At 37.9% G+C, this 22,417-nt stretch overlaps 3 protein-coding genes across 3 annotated transcripts; 1 reads left to right on the top strand and 2 right to left on the bottom strand.

The window, feature by feature from the left end:
* Positions 1 to 336: 336 nt before the first annotated feature.
* Positions 337 to 9,264, bottom strand: LOC128745531 (uncharacterized). The gene is made up of 3 exons (XM_053842605.1): positions 9,012 to 9,264; positions 990 to 1,266; positions 337 to 931 (listed from the first exon to the last, which is right to left on the bottom strand). The coding sequence occupies exons 1-3, from the start codon at positions 9,262 to 9,264 to the stop codon at positions 337 to 339; spliced, it is 1,125 nt and encodes a 374-aa protein (XP_053698580.1).
* A 6,551-nt stretch (positions 9,265 to 15,815) lies between these two features.
* On the top strand, positions 15,816 to 17,592 carry LOC128737324 (ataxin-10). Its single transcript, XM_053831944.1, has 4 exons — positions 15,816 to 15,939; positions 16,048 to 16,880; positions 16,938 to 17,204; positions 17,262 to 17,592. Exons 1-4 carry the CDS (start codon positions 15,866 to 15,868, stop codon positions 17,420 to 17,422), a joined length of 1,335 nt encoding a protein of 444 aa, XP_053687919.1. The 5' UTR covers positions 15,816 to 15,865; the 3' UTR covers positions 17,423 to 17,592.
* Positions 17,433 to 18,832, bottom strand: LOC128737335 (putative GPI-anchor transamidase). The gene is made up of 4 exons (XM_053831955.1): positions 18,646 to 18,832; positions 17,859 to 18,578; positions 17,631 to 17,800; positions 17,433 to 17,567 (listed from the first exon to the last, which is right to left on the bottom strand). The coding sequence occupies exons 1-4, from the start codon at positions 18,718 to 18,720 to the stop codon at positions 17,492 to 17,494; spliced, it is 1,041 nt and encodes a 346-aa protein (XP_053687930.1). The 5' UTR covers positions 18,721 to 18,832; the 3' UTR covers positions 17,433 to 17,491.
* Between the last annotated feature and the right edge of the window lie 3,585 nt (positions 18,833 to 22,417).

Below are 22,417 nucleotides of genomic sequence, written 5' to 3'. Positions count from 1 at the left end.
GCTCGGATCAGATTTCCCATCAAATATTTGGAGTAGCTGACGAAAGGTGTGAGAAAAACTTATCTGTATCTCACCAGAGGGTTTCAATGGCAGGATTGCGCTTTTTATTGGAGGGTGCGAACACGTGCACAAAGGGATATCAGCAATGAATTTCTAAACAGACAGAGAGAGTGATTTTCTTTCAAGCAGACTACCCCGTAATTTACGGTGGAACCCCAGGTTTCCAATAAAAACTAACCGATTATTAATATTCCATTAGTGTAATAATTTAATAGTTAGCCAGTTGAATTTCAATACTTTGACTTCGCAACCATTTCCAGCTTGTCTAATTGGACCTTAATTTTTTTTTGCTGCATGATCTTCCTCGCTGTCCTCGTCTTTGAGCCCAGTTTCTGCAATTGGATGCGATTTTCGCTGTTCGTGACACATGTTGATTTCTCGCTTAATCTCGTTTTCCACGCTGTTTTTATCGATAAAGCCTCCCAAGCCTAGATCCGTTTTTAATCCCTCTCCGATGGCGCACAACGGAATGGTCTTTCGGCGACTTTTCAAACCATTTCTACCGATTTTCCCGGATGGACAAAGTTTGTTGACCAGTTTAATCTTTTCAATTAATGGAGAACATGACTCAGATGATTCGGTCTTGGTTGTGCGAAAGCCGGCAGAACCATTCACGTATTCCGAGGAACATTTCTGTTGAAGTTGAATTTTACTGAAGGATTTGGGAACCATCATAAGTAGATTGTTCCCGTTGTCGCGAAAATTCCCGGTGAAATGATTTTCATTATTTCCACTGTGGTATTGATAAGATGATTTGATCAATCCATTTGGTTGATGGGGTTTTAAATGATCCACTTGACCTTCGGAAGATCTATCAATAGTTTCCTGCTTCTTTTGCCATTCAAGCACGTTTGTCAGCAAACGAATGTATCTGGAAATAATCGTAACACCTTCACTAAAAATTTGTTTCGCAAAAATTCTTTAGTTACCTGATAGCCATTCGGAGGATTTCATTCTTGGAAAGCTTCTTGTCGGGAGGATGAGTCGGAACCAGCTTCCGCAGTTCGGCGAAAGCTCCGGATACGTTTTGCTGCCGCCAGCGCTCTCGGGTGTTAGTAAACATTTTACGGACGACCGAACCACTTCCGATACCCAGCTTAGTACCGGCTAGGTTTAAAACTGGTAACCCCGGTGAAGCTGGCGGGAGTTGCGAACTTGATTTGCTGCAGGAGGTTGGCCTATCCACTTTTTTAAGACCCAATACATCTGCGTGTGCAATAAAATAACGCAAAAAACTGAGTTAAATTTCTAAATATGTGTTTTACATTCTACGCATATTTTATGGCAGAAAAAAGAGTTTTTTAGTTAGTCGTTTTGTTGTTTAGGGGAAAGTCGTCTATCGGTGAAACTGTTTTTTTTCTAAAATTTTTATAATTTTTTGATTGCGCTTCAATCCATTTGAAAGGTGTATCCTTTTAGTTTAGTTTAGAGAGGGAGAGACAGAGAGAGAAAGCGTGAGAGAAAATCGTAATTTGAAACAAAATGAAATAGTATTTTTTTAAATGTTTTAATCGGCCATGTCTCTTAATTGTTTTTAATGCAGAATCAAAATGAGATGGTAGGCATTATTATTTGAAGACAATCAGAAAATACTGAAGACATATTAAAGTTCTATTATAACACTTAAAAACCGGAACTCCTCGGGCATTTTTATTTATTCTGGTAAAAACCTCGAATTCTTAGAAAATTTAAAAAAATCAGAGGGGTTGTGTACAAGACACGACCGCATATATAGGTGACGCAGGACTACGTAAGCCTCTTTGTAGTGATAGTGGCATGTATTCATGCTTGTAATCATTCGATTCTTCATGTATACATGCTATATGCAACATATATACATGCTACATGCGTTGTATGTAACATTTATCAAAGTAGTAACATTGCATACGTTCAATTCCCAAAAGATTGTGCATTTCAAAACAATTTAACAAAATCAAGAACATAAACTATTACTTTCCTGCTACCTTACTGAAATTAAAGATTGTTTTTATTATCCACGGTTTCCCACATTGAAAGGATTTTACCAATTCAATCCTATTTTATCAACAGCACATCTTTTCACTACACTTCTAATGAAACGGCAAGCATGCGTATTCATACATAGTCGTATTATAACCGAACACTACAGCTGTAGCACATTTTTCCAACACAGATATCAAATTCGCCGAGGTTTAATCGTCACGCAGTAAAGAATTTGCGATCTGTTGGGACAACGAGTTTGTCATTTTTTCTGGCACACTTCCCTAACACAGACATCAGATTGGACTAGGTTTAATCGCTTTCGTAAGAAATCTGTTGGCACGAGGGAGCTTTGTCACTCTCTCTGGCGTACTTCCCAAGCAAGGACATCAAAATGGTCTAGGTTGAATCGCGGTGTTAAGAAATCTTGTTGAAATGAGGAAACTTTGTCACTTGTTTTGGCTTACTTCCCAAGCACAGATATCAAATTGGTATAGGTTTAGATCATCGTAAAGAATCTTCCAACCAATCACGAAGCGAGAATTCTGGTAAAATATAGGTTCATTATTTTCAATTTTTCAATAGTTCAACATCAAGAATCCATACTTTTCTTCATTTGGGTCAATTCTTAGAAGATTTTCCGATTGATTGGTGTAAGAATGTTGAAAATCGATCGGAAAACCGCTGAGCTATTAGCGCTCAAAACCTTTCATTTTTCGTGACGCTCGCATTTTTTGATTTTTTGGAATGACACCCTATCTCAAAACTTGCCGTAAGACGTAGTCCTACGTCAAAAACTAGCCAATTTTTTAAATTTACCGCACTGTTTGTCTCACAGTGTCATTAACAATGATAAATACTAAGGAATGTATATTAATGAATGTCTATTTTGCATTGGTACGAAAGATCCTAATATTTTCTCCTGTAACTTTGTGGCCAATCCGTTAATCCTTTAGGGGCACACTGGCGCAATTGATGTAAAATAAAGTAATTCGTTTAACCCAGAAGCTTGAAGTTTTTTAAGGGCAATTTAATCAACAGCAATTTTTCCAATAAGTTGCGTGAACATAGTTTTCTAAGCTTTCAAGTCCAAATTCATGTCCAGTTTCAAATTTCATTTCAAGTTTAGTTTTAAGTCCAGTTTAAGCTCAATTACAATTTGAAGTTTATTTCAAGTCCAATTTAAAGTAAAGCTTAAAGTTTAAATTATTCCAAATTCTAAATTATTCCAATTTTAATTTCATTTTTTGTCTAATTTCATATCCAATGTCAAGTTCAAATTAAATCGAATTTCAAGTCTACTTTCAAGTTTAGCTTCAGAGAGTTGGAATTTTGTTATGGGCTCTGAACTTTTCAAACGATTTTCGTACGATTCTGTATTCTAATATTCAAGATTAGTGAATCTTGGGACTTAATGTTCAAGAACGCTGTCTTACACGCCGACCAGATCACCGTTTTTAACCAATTTTGCGCATTAGCGTTTATTTGTCTGTTTTTGAAAACAAATTATATATTTCGGCACCAACTTTTCAAAAGGGTCAATTTGCAAAATGTAAACAAACCGAATGAGGGTTTCTTTCCCTATGCTAGTCCAGCAAAAAACAACCCTCACTCGGTTTGTTTACATTTTGTAGATTAGCCCTTTTGAAAAGTTGGTGCCGATTTATTAAAACCGTTTTTGTCTTCTTGTCTTCTCTCAATCCTGTTACTTTTCACAATGGTTTTGGTTTTGTTGTGGCAGGCAACAAAAGTGTAGTTTCAGATGAGGAAACCCCTGAACGACAACGAGGCTAGGAGCCTGTGGATGACTATGATCATTTATTCTGTCATTTTATCATCACCAACAAGTCATCATGGTGTTAGTGTGGTCCACAGGGACTCTTTCGTCCATTATTATGATTATCATTAACTCTTTCTCTCAGCCTTGGAGAGACTTCCCGCATTAATTGGAACAATACTCTAACCATAAACATTATCATCTATCTTCCAATCTAGAACCATTTGTCAAATGGTGCCGCACCGTACCAGAACTGTTGCCTGGTATAATATCAACTATTTTAATTATGGTTATTCGACAAGTAACCATAAAAACAATAGGTCGTTAAAAATGTTCATCATACGAAAACGAGTGATTTTCCATACATATTTCTGAAGCGTAGGATATGATGAACATAATGATAATGGTTGAACCATAATCTAAATGGTAGACGCCATCGAAATTTCTAATTTTGGAATGTACTGTAAGCGTTGATAGTATGGTGATTATAGGGATTATAATAGCGATATGGTTATGACCATTTTCACAACTGTTTTCATTTATGCGGGTTGGCTCTAACTGCCTCACCTCATACTGCAAATAGAAACGGAAATGAAAATGTACTCTTTAATTCTTGCACCTGGCAGCAATTTAACGAGTCCTACGCAAATTCTTTTTTTAATAATAATTATCCTGTACTTAATAAATACATTGAAAATATGCTTGTCAAGCAAGGAGGGGTGCAGTGGGGTGGCAATAACGAAAAACTGATAGTTCAAATTGCTAAATTGCAAACATGCGTGGTAAACGCAGAAAGTAACCACGCTAATAATTTTCGCGTGGGACTCTAAATAGGTGGAAACTCCGCAATCCAATTTTAAGCTCTTTATTAAGCTTAGTTCGACATCATATTTCATGTCCGACCAAGTTCCATGCTAAGTACTATTTCAAGTTAAATTATTCCTAACTAGCTGAACCGACAAACTTCATTTTGCCACAAATTAAACCGTGTTGTACATAAATCGTGAATCGCGGATGACCTTTGTCACAATCTCGAGTTTTACAAGTTTCTGAGGAGTTCGTGGGTGGTTTAATATACAAATTTTCCTCACAGTAAAGTAGAAAACAACTCCCCCATTACTAAACCTGATAAAATAAAGCGGATAGCATTAAAATATTCGCCATGATTATACATTTCGCCGAATACCATTTTGCGGAACACCACTTCTCGGTTGACCATAACGCGGTATATACCCGAGCAGGAGCCAATACCGCATCCATACCTAGTGAATATCAAATTAAGCTATCATATCTAAATTTGATATTCATTAGTTATCGTATTTTTATGAAGAATAACTTATGAGTATCTCGATAAGATTTGATACCTCAATATTCTAATAATAAGTTATATTACATTTTTGTGCTATACCAAATGAATACCTCAATCAGCTATGAAGCTACAAAGAATGACTTGTAAATGCCTTATTGAGGTATAAAGCTTTAATTGATGTCCCGTGTAGCAAAAACATTTGATATTATTTAGATATTGCAATAACAAAACCAGTTATTATTTAAGTGTTTGTAGAACATTTTTAGCTATTATTTGAGCCATTTTTCCTCCTATGTCAAGCTCATCAATACCAAATTCAGATATTCAGTTATTCACCAAAAATATCAGGTATTCTTCAGTAATTTTCTCCTGCTTGGGTAGAGTTTCGCGGAATACCATTTCGCGATAAACCTTACGCGGGATGTACCATTTCACGGAAAATGTTTTCGTGGAAAGTACCATTTCACAGGGGTTATCCTCTGCTCACTCGCTGTCGCTCGTTCGGACCCAATTGAAGGAAATTAATAGAGGTCAGTAAACCTAGGAAAATAAATAAACCTAGATAGAGGTGATCTCTGCGGAGGGCTGCCCCCGCAGTGGCCGGTGCTTTCGACGGCGGGTTACCGACAACACTCGCTGCCTGCGGCCGTCTCACGCTGAATCATCTAGTGTTACTATTGATAGTTTTTGGTGGTCTTGATATTGACTAATGTTTTATGGAAGAGTCTAAAATTTCTCGAATTCGATTAGTTTTTAAGTTATGCAAAAATTTCTGTTTTATTTGTATGAGAGTCCTTATCCCCCTACCAGAGGGGTGAGGGGTCTAAAACCATCATGAAAAAAATACCAGCTGCCAAAACCCTCCAAAAAAGCAAAGCAAAGCCAAATTTGGTTCCATTTGGTTGATTAGTTCTCTAGATATGAGGAAATTTGTATTTCATTTGTATGGGAACGTCCCCTCTTATAGGGGGGAGGGGTCATAATTCCCCTACGAAAGAGGGGAGGGGTCTCAATGCACCATAGAAAAAAAATTTGCCTCCTAAAACACCCACATGCCAAATTTGGTTCTATTTGATTGATTAGTTCTCGCATTATGAGGAAATTCGGATTTCATTTGTATAGGAGCTCCCCCTCCCAAAGTGGGGAGGGGTTCTAATTCACCATAGAAAAAACTCTTGCCTCCAAAACCCCTCACTTGAAAGAGGGAGGGGTCTCAATTCACCATAGAAAAAATTCTTATCCCCTAAAACACCCACATGCCAAATTTTGTTCCATTTGCTTGGCTAGTTCTCGAGTTATGCAGAAATATGTATTTCATTTGTATGGGAGTGCCCCCCCTCTTAGTGAGACGAGGAGTCTCTAACCATCATAAGAACCTTCCCTGGCCCTAAAAACCCCTACAAGCAAATTTTCACGCCGATCGGTTCAGTAGTTTTCGCTTCTATAAGGAACATACGGACAGACAGACAGAAATTTGTTTTTCATTTGTATGGCAGCTCCCCTCTTAGTGGGGGAAGGGGTCTCTAACCATTATGAGAACTTTCTCCGGCCCCAATAGCCCCTACATGCAAATTTTCACGCCTATCGGTTCAGTAGTTTTCGACTCTATAAAGAACATACGGGCAGACAGACAGAAATCCCTTTTTATAGGTATAGATTTATATCCGATTTCTGGTTTAATTTCAATTCCCATTTTGATCAACTTTGATTTTAAATCCAACTTGAGGTTGTAAGAACAATTTTAAGAATAATTTCATGTCTAGTTTTAAGCAAAATTTGTGTTTAATTTCAAGTCCAATTTGTAAAACTTAGCTATATTATTTCAAAAGCAATTGCTTCTCCAAAAGCAATTCAACTTCATGTTAAACGACAGAAGAAAAACTCGAAAGCATCAATGTTAAGAGTAAATTTAAGAACATGTCGAAATTCATAACTTTGTGGTTTTTCAGCATGTCTTAGACCAGCGTTTCGTAAATGGTTGGGTCGACTGCCTCAGACAATCAATACACGAACATGGGTCACACACAATTGTTAGTTATTTTGACTTTGGCTTTCAATTTATGTGTGAATATTATACTTTTTAATTCATAAAATTATTAGACACTCATAAGAAGCGTTCACAATAATTTGACCAATCAGTGGGCAATATTCAATCGAAAATCAGTCATTAAAGTCTCAATGACTGTTAATTGTGTGTGACTCATGATTGTGTACTGACTAGATATTGTGGAATTAATTCAGAGTTGGCGTTATAACACGCAAGTCCCTATGCAGATTAGGTTGCGAGGCTATTTTGTATGGCAGGACATTTGATCATAATGCCACTATGACAGTTTAATGATCAGCTTTCGGGGTAGACCCCGATTACTGTACATAGCTTACGGGCTGCTCATACCCATTGATGGAGTTGAGCTAGATACACAGAGAACAGGCTACCAGGTAATTGACAAAAAGTGTGTAAAAGGTTTTTATGTAATCTGCGAGTAATGTTTCAATAGAGCACCCCTCGAGCAGTAAGTGGCAAACTAAATCTTGATGTCGCTGCTATTGCTGCTATGTAACCCCAGCACAAAGAAATGTTGATAAAGGTACATGGATATTTTTTATGCGTTTGGCAAACTATTTCTGGAGGGCGCTACCAACAGATTTTACACACAAAAAATCGATTACTTCCTTCGAGGCTGTTAATCTGTTCTCTGTGCTAGATAGTTGTAATCCTGTGCCCCAATTCGATACTACATGGTTTGTAACAGTGGGACGGTGTCCAGTTAGGAGTTCAGTGATTGTGATTGTGTTGAGTCGTTTTTTAGCTACTGGTAGATAAACTGTTTAACTGTTTAGTCTACAAGCTTCTTAGCAGCATAATCTAGGCGGGCAGGCCCCTTCCAGAATAATTCCGAGGAGTTTGACTTCATTACTAAAGCCCAGCTTGAGACCAATCAGTATAAGGGAAGTAATAGTATGTTTTATGTTCTTCACCTAGTGAATGATAGTGACTGTTTTTGTGGGGTTTATAGTAAACCCGTCTTGTAAGCATCATAACATGGTCCTAAAAACAACTTTACAGTACTGCCTCAAACTATGATATGTTGTACATTGACGGCTTACCAAGCTGCAATTTCTTGTGAAGGAGTGCGTCGGCCACCAGTGTCCAAAACAAGGGGGAGGAAACTCCTTGTGGATATCTTTTGATCACCGAAATCGTGACCGACTTATCTCAATGATGCTGTGATTTCTTTGCTCGAAAGCATTGTTTGAATCTAGTTTATTGTAGTGTGATCGATTGCGTTTTGAAAGAGAGCCGTAATAATTGAATCGAAGGACGTGTAATCGAAAGTTCCTTCAATATCAAGGAAAGCTCAAAGTGCCGTCTATTTGAATAATTTCTCAATTAACGTCACTACACAGTTCAGTGCTATTTCCATAGATTTGCCGTGTTGGTATGCATGTTGATTTTCATGCAACTGAGAATTCTTTAAAAACTCGTGGCGGTTAAAGTTATCTGTGATTTTCTACATCAACTTAAGAAGTGTTGATGTCAGATTTATTGGTCTGGAAGCCTTATGCAAGGTACTCTTTTTCATCTGCCTTATGTCAAATTAAATGATAAAATTCTTATACTACTTATAAGAAAAGTTTCTTAGTGCAATTTGCATAAATAATGTGGTTTTATGGAAACTAATTTGGTTATAATTTTTTTTTTTTGAGATCGCTATGCTCTACTATTTTTAAGAAACGATTTTCATGTGATTTTTGTCACTTTTAGGCGTTTAGTAACAAACCGTGCATAATATCACAAAGATGTCTTGAAAACTTTGCTCTTCATGCGTTTTAATCTGGGTTATGTTTTTATTTCAACATTAAGAACACAGTTACCACACACTACACTTTAAAAATCTCACTAACCATTCTTTTCATCGACGGACGAATACGGCAGCTCATCTTCTATTCCGTCGCTTTCGTTGGATGAAAAATCCGACATATCTTCATCCGATTCCTGTCCCAATGTTGCGAACGATCCGTCGGCTACGCAGCTACCATTTTCCTTTCTAACTTCACTAGAGGAGGACACGAGTGCCGTAGCCATCAGACTTGCGTTGGCATTTTCGAACACTGACAGCAGCCCCTTAGTGGACGGCAGCTTCGATTGATTGGACATTTTCTTGGAGAGTATTTTGTCTGTTAAATTAACATTTATTGAACCGTTACCAGCAACCAGCATCACACGACTGATGCAAACTTATAACGACGTTTTGGTATCCTGCTGCATGCCAAACTTGGTCGTATATTTCTATTGGTTGAAAGCATGTACATACCAGCAGGATACCACACTAACTTAGGCTCCGCCCCAGTTAATAATGTTTAAATGCCGTTTATGTGCATAAATGGAACGAGAGGCATGAAAGAACTATTTGCCATGCGTATATTTAACTCCGATGCTTCGGTAGTGTTAAGGTAAAATTAGTCGTCATCGATTCTGCAAATTTCATAAGCAGCTTGTTTGAAACAAAAATTTTGTTCATGAAAATATATTCGCTGTGTTCAGATTGGCAAGAAGAATGCAGTGAATACATTTCTATAAACGGGGCCCCACTTTTGGGCCCAAGAACAGCTTCTGAAATTGGGCTCTCCGATGAAAAATTAATGACTGCTAATTTCCTGTTAATCTAGACTTGAAAGCGAAAATATTTATTAGTTTAAATATTGTTTTAAATATTGTGAATTATACAGGTCAAATTATGTTGTACTTCATATGAGGGAGTAATTGTGTTTTTTGTGAAGAACGAACGTTGAAAGAACTGGGAAAAATTATATGTAATCTCGATGCATATAATTTTCTCAATCTCGATGTGGAATTGTGAGTTGGGGGTTCAAGTCCCACTTGGACAGTCAATTATTTTTCAAAGTTTGCATATAATTTTTCCAGTTTTTCCAATGCTCGTTCTTTACAAAAAACACATTTACTCCCCCATATGAAATATCTAATATTGTTCTAAGTAACTTAAATACATAGCATGAATTTGAATTTTCAGTCGCTCCAAAAGTGCAGACACCATTTTTAAACTAGAGAGGTTGTAAATAATTCTAGAATTTTAGATTTTTCAAACAATCGATTATATGGCTCTCATTCAACACTATTGATTTACCAATGCATTTGATATCTACCCGTGTATTTTATATAATAAAATTATATATATATATTTATATATAACTTTGTGTAGGGTACGGGAGGGTATTTCCAGCCCATTAAGTGGTAGCCTGAACAATATTCAGGAATTACGTTGAAACTATATTTATTCGAGACAGGATTTTTATACCAGTTGATAGAATAATATTTACTGAATATCGGCGAGTAATTTGGTCTCAATAAAACGCTACTGAATTTGAGTTATAGTCGCGAGAAATGATGAAGTCGCTGCGGCCAGCCACGTAGCCAGAGGTGGGGGCCAGGAGCTCTATCTTGGCTCCTAATACATTATATGCATATCTTATCTATACCTATAAAGAAGGATTTCTGTCTGTCTGTCTGTCTGTCCTGTGTTCCTTATAGAATCAAAAACTACTGAACCAATCGGCGTGAAAATTTGCATGTAGAGGTTTTTGGGGCCAGGAAAGGTTTTAGTGATGGTTAGAGACCCCTCCCCCCACTAAGAGGGGGGGCTCCCATACAAATGAAACACAAATTTCTGCATAACTCGAGAACTAATCAAGCAAATAGAACCAAATTTGGCATGTGGGTGTTTTCGGTGACAAGAATTTATTCTAGGGTAATTTGAGACCCCTCCCCTCTTTATAAGGGGAATTATAACTCCTCTCCCCTTTAAGAGGGGGGGTTTCCATACCAATTTCCTCATAACTCGAGAACTAATCAAGCAAATGGAACCAAATTTGGCATGTGAAGGTTTTCGAGGGCAAGAAAATTTTCTATGTTGAATTAGGACCCCTCCTCACTTTAAGAGGGGGGGCTCCTGTACAAATGAAATACCAATTTCCTCATAACTCGAGAACTAATCAAGCAAATGGAACCAAATTTGGCATGTGAAGGTTTTCGAGGGCAAGAAAATTTTCTATGATGAATTGGGACCCCTCCCTACTTTGAGAGGGGGGGCTCCTATACAAACGAAATACAAATTTCCTTATAACTCGAGAGCTAATCCAGCAAATGGAACCAAATTTGGCATGTAGGTGTTTTTGGAGGCAAGAATGTTTTCTATGATGAATAAGAACCTCTCCCCACTTTAAGAGGGGGGGCTCCTATACAAATGAAATACAAATTTCCTCATAACTCGAGAACTAATCAAGCAAATAGAACCAAATTTGGCATGTGGGTGTTTTCGGTGACAAGAATTTATTCTATGGTGAATTGAGACCCCTCCCTCTTTATAAGGGGAATTTTAACTCCTCTCTCCTTTAAGAGGGGGGGCTTCCATACAAATTTCCTCATAACTCGAGAACTAATCAAGCAAATGGAACCAACTTTGGCATGTGAAGGTTTTCGAGGGCAAGAAAATTTTCTACGGTGAATTAGGACTCCTCCCCACTCTAAGAGGGGGGGCTCCTGTACAAATGAAATACAAATTTCCTCCTAACTCGAGAACTAATCAAGCAAATAGAACAACATTTGGCATGTGGGTGTTTTTTTTGGTGACAAGAATTTATTCTATGGTGAATTGAGACCCCTCCCCTCTTTATAAGAGGAATTATAACTCCTCTCCCCTTTAAGAGGGGGGACTTCCATACAAATTTCCTCATAACTCGAGAACTAATCAAGCAAATGCAACCAAATTTGGCATGTGAAGGTTTTCGAGAGCAAGAAAATTTTCTATGGTGAATTAGGACCCCTCCCCACTTTAAGAGGAGGGGCTCCTGTACAAATGAAATACAAATTTCCTCATAACTCGAGAACTAATCAAGCGAATTGAACCAAATTTGGCATGTGTGTGTTTTTGGAGACAAGTTTTTTTTCAATGATGAATTGGGACCCCTCCTCACTTGAGGAGGGGGGGGTCCTATACAAACGAAATACAAATTTCCTCATAACTCGAGAACTAATCAAGCAAATGGAACCAAATTTGGCGTGTAGGTGTTTTTGGAGGCAAGATTTTTTTCTGTGATGAATTAGGACCTCTTCCCACATTAGGAGGGGGGGCTCCAATACAAATGAAATACAAATTTCCCCATAACTCGAGAACTAATCAAGCAAATAGAACCAAATTCGGCATGTGGAGGTTTTTGGAGGCAAAAATATTTTCTACGGTGAATTAGGATCCTTCCACACTTCAAGAGGGGGGGCTTCTACACAAATGAAATACAAATTTCCTCATAATTCGAGAACTAATCAAGCAAATGGAACCATATTTGGCATGTGGGTGTTTTTGGAGGCAACCATTTTTCCCATTATGAATTAGGACTTCTTACCTTTTTAGGAGGGGGGGGGGCTCCCATTCAAACGAAATACAAATTTGCTCATAACTTTAGAACTAATCAAGCAAATGGAACCAAATTTGGCATGTGAGAGTTTTAGATGGCAGAATTTTTTTTCTGTGGTGTATTACGACCCCTTTCCCTTTTAAGAGGGTGGGCTCCCATACAAATGAAATACAAATTTTTGCGAAACTCAAAAACTAATCCAACTCGAGAAATTCGAGACTTCCATAAAACATTAATCAATAACAAGACCACAAAAACTATCTATAGTAACACTAGATCATTCAGGACGAGCCGGTCGCGAGTGTTGCCGGTGACCCGCCGTCGGAAGCGCCGCCCACTGGGGGGCTTGCAAAACTCGAGAAGTGACAAAGATCATCCGAGATTCATGATTTATGTACAACACAGGTTAATTTGTGGCAATACGAAGTTTGTCGGGTCAGCTAGTTGCTTATAAATATAATACATTACAATACATTTAATGTGTTGTAGTTCTAAACGCAAAAATATGCATATAAAACAGTTAAAATCAAAATTGGGCCCCCGGGCCCCCCCTTCTGGCTACGTAGCTGGCTGCGGCTAAATTGAGCTCATTTTCTATAGTGGTGTCTGTGTTTTTTAAATCCGACCGGCCAAAATAGCCAGCACAGGGATTAAATGCTTTTCAAAAACAGATCAAACGAGAGACCGGATGGATAACGTGTCGGTATAGCCTACATACCGGCTCTTTGAAGATAGCTAGTTTTGCAGTGACAACAGCTTGCTTCTGGTGCTAGTGTATCATTGAATCGTTCATATACACTAGCACCAAAAACAAGTGGTTGTCAGTGGTGTTACTAGGTAAGTCAACACGATAGAATAATTTCAGGAGTAATTGCTTCACACATTGGTAGTAGTGTGACTAGAGCACCATATACTGAAATTAAAAACAAGGTGCTGCAAGTGCTAGTGAATGAAAGTTGATTTATATTTTCATATTGGAAGGGATTTTTTGTGTTCTTCCGTGATAAAAAGAAGTAGAATTGTTCTGTGATACCATATTCACAGCTGTTTAGTTTCTAGAATCAGTAAACGTGATTGTGTGTTTTCCAAACCATCATCAACAGCGGATACGCGTAAGCGATTGCTGCTAGTTTTTTCAGCCTGATTACGTATTTTGAACCCCATAAGGAGCAGTACACAATTTGGACACTTACAGTAAAATCAAATGGAAGTGTCCAAATTATGTACAACTGCTGATGGGGTCCGAAATAGGTTGGTTACCCTAGACCGTCGTTTACGATTATTGAGTAGATTATCAAAATATATCAGTAATGTAATAACGGAATTCTGCGGCAATTTTGGGCAAGTTGTAATTAGACCAAACTCGTGTTTTCAGTCTTTGACCTTGAAATACTGTCAGGCATTAATATTAATTGACCAAATTAATTAATATTAATATTAATATTTTTTGAATTTTTTGGAGTTGAGGGAAAAGAGCGGGAAGGTAAGGGGAGGGGGGGGGGGGGGGTTATTGGTAGCTACGCTTAACAAGTGGTCGTTATGACTCCTACCTTTTGCCCAATGCTAGAAGGTGCATGGGTCGAACCAAGCTACAATCTAAGATTATAATCGGATTTGAACCCACAAGACCCGCCAGGCTATGTGGCTCTCTGGTAAACACGAACAGAATTCTTATTTCAAGCAAAAAAACATTAAAATGATAATTAAACAGATCAACCAAATAGCAAATTGAGAAATTAAGCGCAACAATAACATATCCACTGTGCTCGTCCTGAATACTGCATTGACACGTAATACACTTTCTTTACAAGTCAAAGTCAAGTAAATTCAAAAAATTTCACAAATCGAATTTCGACAGGATAAATACAGAAATAGGGTATGTTGCTGCTTCGTCGTAATTGCCTATTCCCGTCCTATCCAACACAAATTAATAAAAATATCAGCGATTTTTATAACACACAATGCAAAATGAGTTATTCCCTTATGTTTTAGTTTGTTGACTATCATACGTGATCAATTAAAGTAAGCTGAGATTTATTAAAATGCCATTTTTCATTAAAGAATTCCTAGCAGCCAAATTTCCTACGTTTTTTCGTGCGACGAAGAAGAAAATGTCGACTAATCGTTTCAATTTCCGTCATTCATGAAATGAAAATAACTCACGCAACACATTGCATTGTCGTTATTCTGCAGCCGGGAAAACTTGCCTGACCTGCAGCAGAAATTTTGCAGAATAACATTTGTCATGCCGTCCTACACAAATACATGCGCGCTAGCTTCGTAAACATTATTGTAATTTTTAGTTCGGACGATGAAAAATTTTGATGGACGGATTTTAAAACGGTACGACGAATTTAAGATATAAAGTCAGTTGCGTAATTTGAATAAAATGCTCGCTTTTTAGTGAATTCAAAGGGCGCGGATCGGAAGGTAAGTGTGTTTGAGTCAAATCAGCAGCAGAATTTTTGGAGTATTCATTAAATCCACCTAAGAAATGTTGAAAATTAGAGTGGCTTTCCTTACTACGAGGGGAATTAGAAATAAACCCTACGATGGATACAGATGAAAGTACAATAAAGTCGTTTTTACGCGGTGTTTCCCTGATTTTTTTTCGATTGCTCGAAAGCGATGTAACTTATCGTGTTGAAACCAATTACATTTTCCGTTTCGTTGTTATTTCCGTTGTTATCATATATTAATTTTTCAAGAAATTTACAATTTTTGGTGTTATTATAGAAAAGAATAGACCTCTCATTGTGCAGATGGTGTTATTGCTGATTGCATGAACAATTTTACATCCAAAAGAGCGCAATCGCTTATAATTTTAGATTGAGTCGCTACGGTATCTTCGGCGATCTTTTTCGTTATAGGGGAACGTCTATATGATAGTATTGGCCACCTACGGCAAAATCAAACGGAAGTGGCCAATAACATATACCTACCGGTAACGCTTTGGCCAAAACATATACGAGACCCTATTTCTGAACTTTGATTTCTTTTGTATTATGAGTTTTGTGCGTTTTGTGTTAGTGTTGTTATTAAAGAAGCATATTTTAATGACCGAATTGAATTTTGATGATATAACTACAGCAGCCACAGCAGTTTACTTGAATTTTATTATCTGTACTTAATTTTAAAATTGTACTAATTTTTATCAACAAATTCAGAAACAAGATGAAAATATGGCATCACTGATTTCACTGTTTTGGTTGGGTTTACAACTTGCTCGCTGCAGAGGTCAAATTTGAAGTTTCAGATTAGCCCATCTGCGTTCAGCGTTGTGATTTACGTTTCTGCGATTTCGGTATATTTTTGTGTTTTAATCAAAAATGAGTATGATTCAGACAAACGTAGAAGAAACCTATCAAGAGGCTCTCGATGGCCTGGACAAACTTAACATTAGGTAAACAACTAGAGTTGTAAGATGCGAGTTTACAATTTGGGTCACGCATGTCTGCATCTGCATGCAATTATAAATTACCGACCTGCTTAAATGTCCTGTCTATTGCAGCACATCGAATTATGATAACTTTCATTCTCAATCGGAAGACATTCTTCGACTATTTCTCGACTGCCATAAATCGGAAAAAGATGTGCAAGTTGAAATAGCACTCAAGTGTCTCAAGATGCTGAAGCAGTCCTGTGCCTTGGGTCAAACCTTTCAAGATGAGATTATTGGAAAGAAAAATCTGCTACAAACTTTGAATGGGATACTTCAGGACGAAGCTGTAAGTGAAGACGTACGAATCAGTTGCCTCCAACTAGTGGCAAATTTGTGCGTTCAGAATCCGCCTAATCAGGCTTCTGTTCTGCGTGAATTGCAAGGATTTCTATTCGAATGTATTGAAAGCAATTCCCGCTTTGCTAATGCGTCTGCTATGATCGTTTATAATGCCTTTTTGTCCAAAGCCAGCGACAGTTTGGAGACCCAGCAGTTACTGGAAGTGCTATTAGTCAATATCGAGACTGCCCGGTTAGCTCAACAAGACTCACCAGAATTTGTGTGCATTTTCGTGGAATATCTGATGTGCAAAACCGCTGAAATATTGGACGGCTACGAAAAGATCAGTTTGGCGAAACGCATTCAATTTTTGCGGTATTTAACAGAATACATACGCACGGAAGATCGCCGCTCCACTCCAGTGAACCGTGAACTATTCCGACATTTAATGCTTGATTTTAACCAAAAATGCGACTCGGTGTTGAAAACCACCGACAACTACTTGGATCAGGACCAGTCCGAAGAACTATTCACGCTACTCATGCTGCTTTCGGACGCAACTTGTGTACACCCGTATGGACAGTTTTTAAAATTGTACAAAACTTTATTTTTAAATATGGGCTGTAAGTAGAATTTTGTTTAATAGTTTTCTTCATTGTCTGATTGAATGCCATTCATAGATTTGTTACGACAATTGCATGAGCTCGGCAAGAATGAAAACGATAACATGTTTACTCCCGTTCAGAAAATTGAAGAAATTCTCAAAGTAAAGCAGGGTACAAGTAAAATTAAAGTGGAAGAAGATATATCGTTCTCGCTAAAGTCGTCGTTGGTAAAAGCGTTGGTCAATCTGCTGTATCAAAATAAGACAAATCAAAATCTTGCCCGAGAAACGGGGTTTATACCGGTGTTACTAGAATGTACAAATTTGGATGCAAGAAATCCACGTAAGTGTGCCGAAATTGATTTCCGAAAGTCTTGATTAACAACAGTTTACTTTGCAGTTATAAAAGAATGGACAATTTTGGCTATTCGGAATCTCTGCGAGGATAACTTGGAAAATCAAAAATTCGTTGCGTCTTTGTCAAAGATAGGCGACGCAGAAAATTCATTGGTCTCCGAATATAACGCTGAAGGGGGCACTATTCGGATATCCTCGCGATGAAGCAATAGATGATGAACGAACATGAATTACACAGGTATGTTTGTATTTGGCTGCCTGACTAGAATGGAATTATAGAAACAGTTTGCTTGGAAACTGTTCGTAGAATAAAGCTGGATTCGGCTTGCTTATCGACTTGTGTTCAAAGCTAAAATAAAAGTCATTAGTAAATATGAGTAAATAATCAAAATAAAATAAAAGAATTACTCACTGAACTAGTGGAATGGTTGAAAGCGTAACATTCACTACCCCGGAGGAAACTTCAGTTGGTCTGATGGAACCGAAAAAATCAGTAATAGGTACTTTGTAAGGATCTTTCGGGTAAAGATCTTTTCTAACCCCAACCGTCGAGATGCAAACCCGTTTGGGACAGACAGAAAGCTGAAAGAAAGCGATTAGGAACATATGTACTAGAACTTCACGTTATGAATATCCTTACAAATTCTCCCATTGTCTTCTTACTGTTGACTTGCACCCCTTCCAAGAATTCCAGTGCATAGTAGGTGTAACGATCAATGATATATACACCGATCGCCGGATCTACGTGGTGCGATAAAGAATCTTCGCCTACTAGACTGCTGGCAACGGCTAGGATATTAGGCGAGTAGAATTTCTCATACATTGAAGCCGCCTGGCAAGTATCAATCATGAAAAAGAGTTCGTTATATCGCTGTTTCTGCCACATTTGTTCAATAGCATCGGCAAGTTCTTGATTAGTAATCTCTTCTGAGTCTTGAAATTTTAGAAATCCATCGCCACCATGACCGGTCAAATAGATGAGTACATTGCTGCCGGCGTCTGAAAGCAATCGCTTGGACCTAGCCGTCCCGTTTTCGTTTCTTCCCGTAAGCAGCCGAACAAAGTTTTCCACCGTGACTTCGTAGCCACGATAATCGACCTCCACATCCGCTCCGTACACGTTGATATGCTGATTGGCGTTGTTGAACACTGTCGCCGGACGAGGATTCCGCGGATTACAAGCCATATCGTCGGCAATCATCAGCAATATCTGACTGTCCGGAATACCTAAGCGTTTCACCGATCGATAAACGGATAACACATTAGCAATATGCCGATAGTTGAACCAAAAACGGGAAGTATCAACCAGGACCGCCCAGTTGTTGGTGTGTGAGCTGCTGGTTACGAAATCTTTCGGTAGCTGCAAGATGGGAATTTTTGTTTAAAAGAGCTGTTTCTTCAAATGTATGTATTTAAAAAAATCTTACTTCAATTTCGTTGCCCGCGCTTGCTCGAAATACAGTCGCCATTGGAAGCAACATAAATAAAATCCATGCTAGCATGTTGCTGTTTTGTGGGAAAGTTTTATTGGCCAAACGGGAATTGTGTTTTATGTACTGTGCCAGTGGGCAGACTCTTGCACTTCTGGTTGCATTGCAGTTGAGAGTAGTTGAGCCTTGACTTGACAGTGTATAGTTGACATGAAAACAAATCAGGGTTCGTTTGAAAATAACGTGTACGTTGCAAGGAAATATGAAATTGAAAAATTTCATGAAGATTCAATCAACAAAAAAAAACTACTTGCTATTTAATAGAGTTTTGCACCGGAGAACATAACCTCGCTTCTTTGACGTCTGTAAGTGGTTTGTTTACATGGACTTAAATTGTGGGTTAACATGATGAAAGTGAATATTGCTTAAAGCTGTAACGGCAAGCCAGAAAGGCACAAAAACTGCCATTACAAGAAGTTTAGAGGGCGACACTGCTGGACAATACGCTTTTAAGACGTTAGACCCGTTAGACGTTTAACTCCAATTTATGCATATAGCGTTTGCAAAATTCGATTAACAATTAGTAAACAAACCAAGAGTGGATGTCAAAGGGTGAATCGCGTTCATTCGTGACGTCACCTTGCAAACCCTTAAAGAGCTCTCTGACAGCTCAAGCATCTGCACTAGCGAACACGAAAAACGCGTGTATATAAATCAAGATATAAATACATGATGTTTGCCTCATTGGGAACAACTGATGCTGCAGGAATAAACCGAAAAATAGCGATTGTTGTGTTACTCCGTTTGCCACACTGCACAGCACATATTTTGGTCAAATTTTTCATCCTGTTTCAAATTCAAGCACACATTTTGAAAATTTGCTGGCATTTAAGTCAGCGGAAGACGGAATTCATTCTGTGCCTTGGTGACAAAGAAATGTATCTCTTTTGTTTACTGCTGTTGTTTGCCTCATTTTCAAGCACCACCACACACATAACTGGAAAATTCTATAGAGCATTACACGGGAGCTCCTAACCTCACTTTTTTGACAGCACTTGGTGGTTTGTTTACATGGTGCTAAAGTTTGAATTGAGTTTTCTACGTGGTCTTCTATCTATGTCCGGCAGATAATGATAAAAACTTTTAGTTTTTATTTAAGAGAAAGTGCCTTACTTGCATTTTAAAGCAACTGATGCAGTAATCCTTCACAAAATTTCAAATCGAAACCGCTGGATGTGACAAAAACATGTAAACAAACCACCAAGTGGTGTCATTTGACGGCAAAATGACGTCATCGCAAAATGATCTATAAGGCTTTGCACGGGCGAGCATAAACTCACTTCTTTGACGTCTACCAGTGGTTTGTTCACATGGGCTTGGAATATGGGTTAACCTATTGAAACTCAATATTGCTTAAGGCCTTAACGGCAAGTCAGAAAAGCACAAAAACTGCCATTCCGAGTAGTTTGGAGGGCGACACTGCTGGATAATACGCTTTTAAAATGTTTAACTCCAATTTATGCATATCGCGTTCGCCTAACAAATAGTAAATAAACCACGAGTGGATGTCAAATGAGTGAATTGCGTTCATTCCGGTTCATTCGTGACGTCATCTTGCAAAACCTTATTTCATCCTATAAGGTTTTGCAAGGTGACGTCACGAATGAACCGGGATGAACGCAATTCACCCATTTGACATCCACTCGTGGTTTGTTTACTATTTGTTAGACGAACGCGATATGTATAAATTGGAGTTAAATGTTTTAGAAGCGTATTACCCAGCAGTGTCGCCCTCCAAACTACTCGGAATGGCAGTTTTTGTGCTTTTCTGACTGCCGTTAAGGCCTTTAAGCAATATTCAGTTTCAACATGTTAACCCACGTTCTAAGTCCATGTAAACAAACCACTGATACACGTCAAAGAAGTGAGGTTATGCTCGCCAGTGCAAAACCTTATGTGCAAAAAAAACATAGCCAAATTAGAACATACTACTTCACATCGATGGCTTACCGCTTACGTCCTTTTTTAATTTATGCTATTCGCGACTACGAAGTTGCTGATATTTGTTTGGTTTTCGGCCAGAAAAAAAGAGAAGGAAATATTTGTGCTTTTGTTTTCACGCAAGTTTTGACAATTCGGCATGAGATTTCGGGTATAAGTGCGAACAGGCTTAAAAATCTCTTAGTTTGGTAGGTCTCGTAGTAGCGGATAAAATTCTGGCATTAGTTTTCAAAAGGTCGCATAATGCGTGCAAAAGTGTTGATTATGCGACCTTCTGAAAACTAAAGCCAGAATTTATTATTTTATAATAATTTGAAAAAACCATAAAACTACCGCACCTTTTCTTCATAATGCCAAGATGACAATTGAAATATTTCCTTTCTACCGATTTTTTATCACTTGGAAAAAGAAATCAGGAACTGCGGAAAATGAAACCAACAAAACAAAACATCAGCTACAGGGATGCCACATAAAATTCTGTGTTTTTTGTTGGAAAAATCTGGCCATCTGTACAGCGAGGAAAAATATCTGTGCAAAAATCTGTCCAATGCAAAGCAATTAGAGTGAAAGAAATGGAGTCATTTTGCTGACTATTTCCGTCTCTTTCGTTCTCATGTAAAAGCTCAAAAATCTGTTTAATCTGTGTAATTGGCGAAAATCTGTATTCTGTTCATACAGATTCTGTACAGACGATTTCTTTCAAATATCTGTTAAACACAGAATAATCTATGCATGTGGCAACCCTGATCAGCTATGCCAGATCTATAAAATTATCTGCATTTGCGTGCAGAACCCAGCGGGGTGGTGTGGCTGTCAAACTACATACATTATACATGTCCCACTCATTGGTTTTGATACTTTTGGTTCTGGTGCCTTCTTAAAGGTTGATTCATTTCAAAACAAATGAAACTAGTTAGAAATCAGTTAAACACAGCCTCTTAGCTATAATTTAACTAATATTAGCTGTTATTTTCGGTAAGCAGGCTGGTTCCAAATTGTCGCCATCCATGTATGTTTAGTCAAAATTTTGACAATTTCACACCCCTGTGCCGAACGTGAAAACAATTTTTTGTATTTTGAATCTTCAATGCAGTTATTTTACAATTTTTCCTATTTGTTCTCAAAGTCACAGAAATGTTTATAGAGTTTTTGTTTTTGCTTAGATCCAACCTAGGTTAGTTCTAGTTCCAATCGAACGGCTATCAAAACGTTTGTTTTTTTACTCAGGTTGGACTTAGGCCCCGTACAGAGTAAACGCGACACGACTTCGCTCTCATGTTGCTAAATGCACAGTCCTGCTTCGGGCGAAAAAGGGCTGCGCGTATAACTACAGCAAGAAATGTCCCTTAGTTTCGCTCTTGGTTGAACGTTTTAGACGACGGGTTCGCTCTGGGTTTGTTTTTACAGTTTCAACCCCGCTATTAGCAGTAATACACTGGTAACCCAAAAACGTTTGTTTATTCAGTTGTTGGGTTAGAACTAACCCTGGTTTAAAAATAACGCTATTAAATTCATTATTCTTTACAGGTTTTTTCAGTCAAATGTTTCATATCTTACGAGCCTGAGTCATTGTTTTCAATTAATTTCTAATAGCGAATTTGTTTATTCAATCCGGGTTGGAACTGGGTGATTTTTTTGTGTTCATTTGTTCCTATCTGATAGATAAAATTCATCCAGTTCCAACCCGGATTGAATAAACAAATTCGCTGTAATTTTATGAACTAATTATATTTAAAAAAATTGGCATCTTTGCCAAACATTATTGTGC

The sequence above is a fragment of the Sabethes cyaneus genome, chromosome 1 (assembly GCF_943734655.1).
Source record: "Sabethes cyaneus chromosome 1, idSabCyanKW18_F2, whole genome shotgun sequence".
NCBI lineage: Eukaryota > Metazoa > Arthropoda > Insecta > Diptera > Culicidae > Sabethes > Sabethes cyaneus.
The sequence above is the reverse complement of the archived record's forward strand: the minus strand, read 5'-3'. Positions and strand labels throughout refer to the sequence as shown.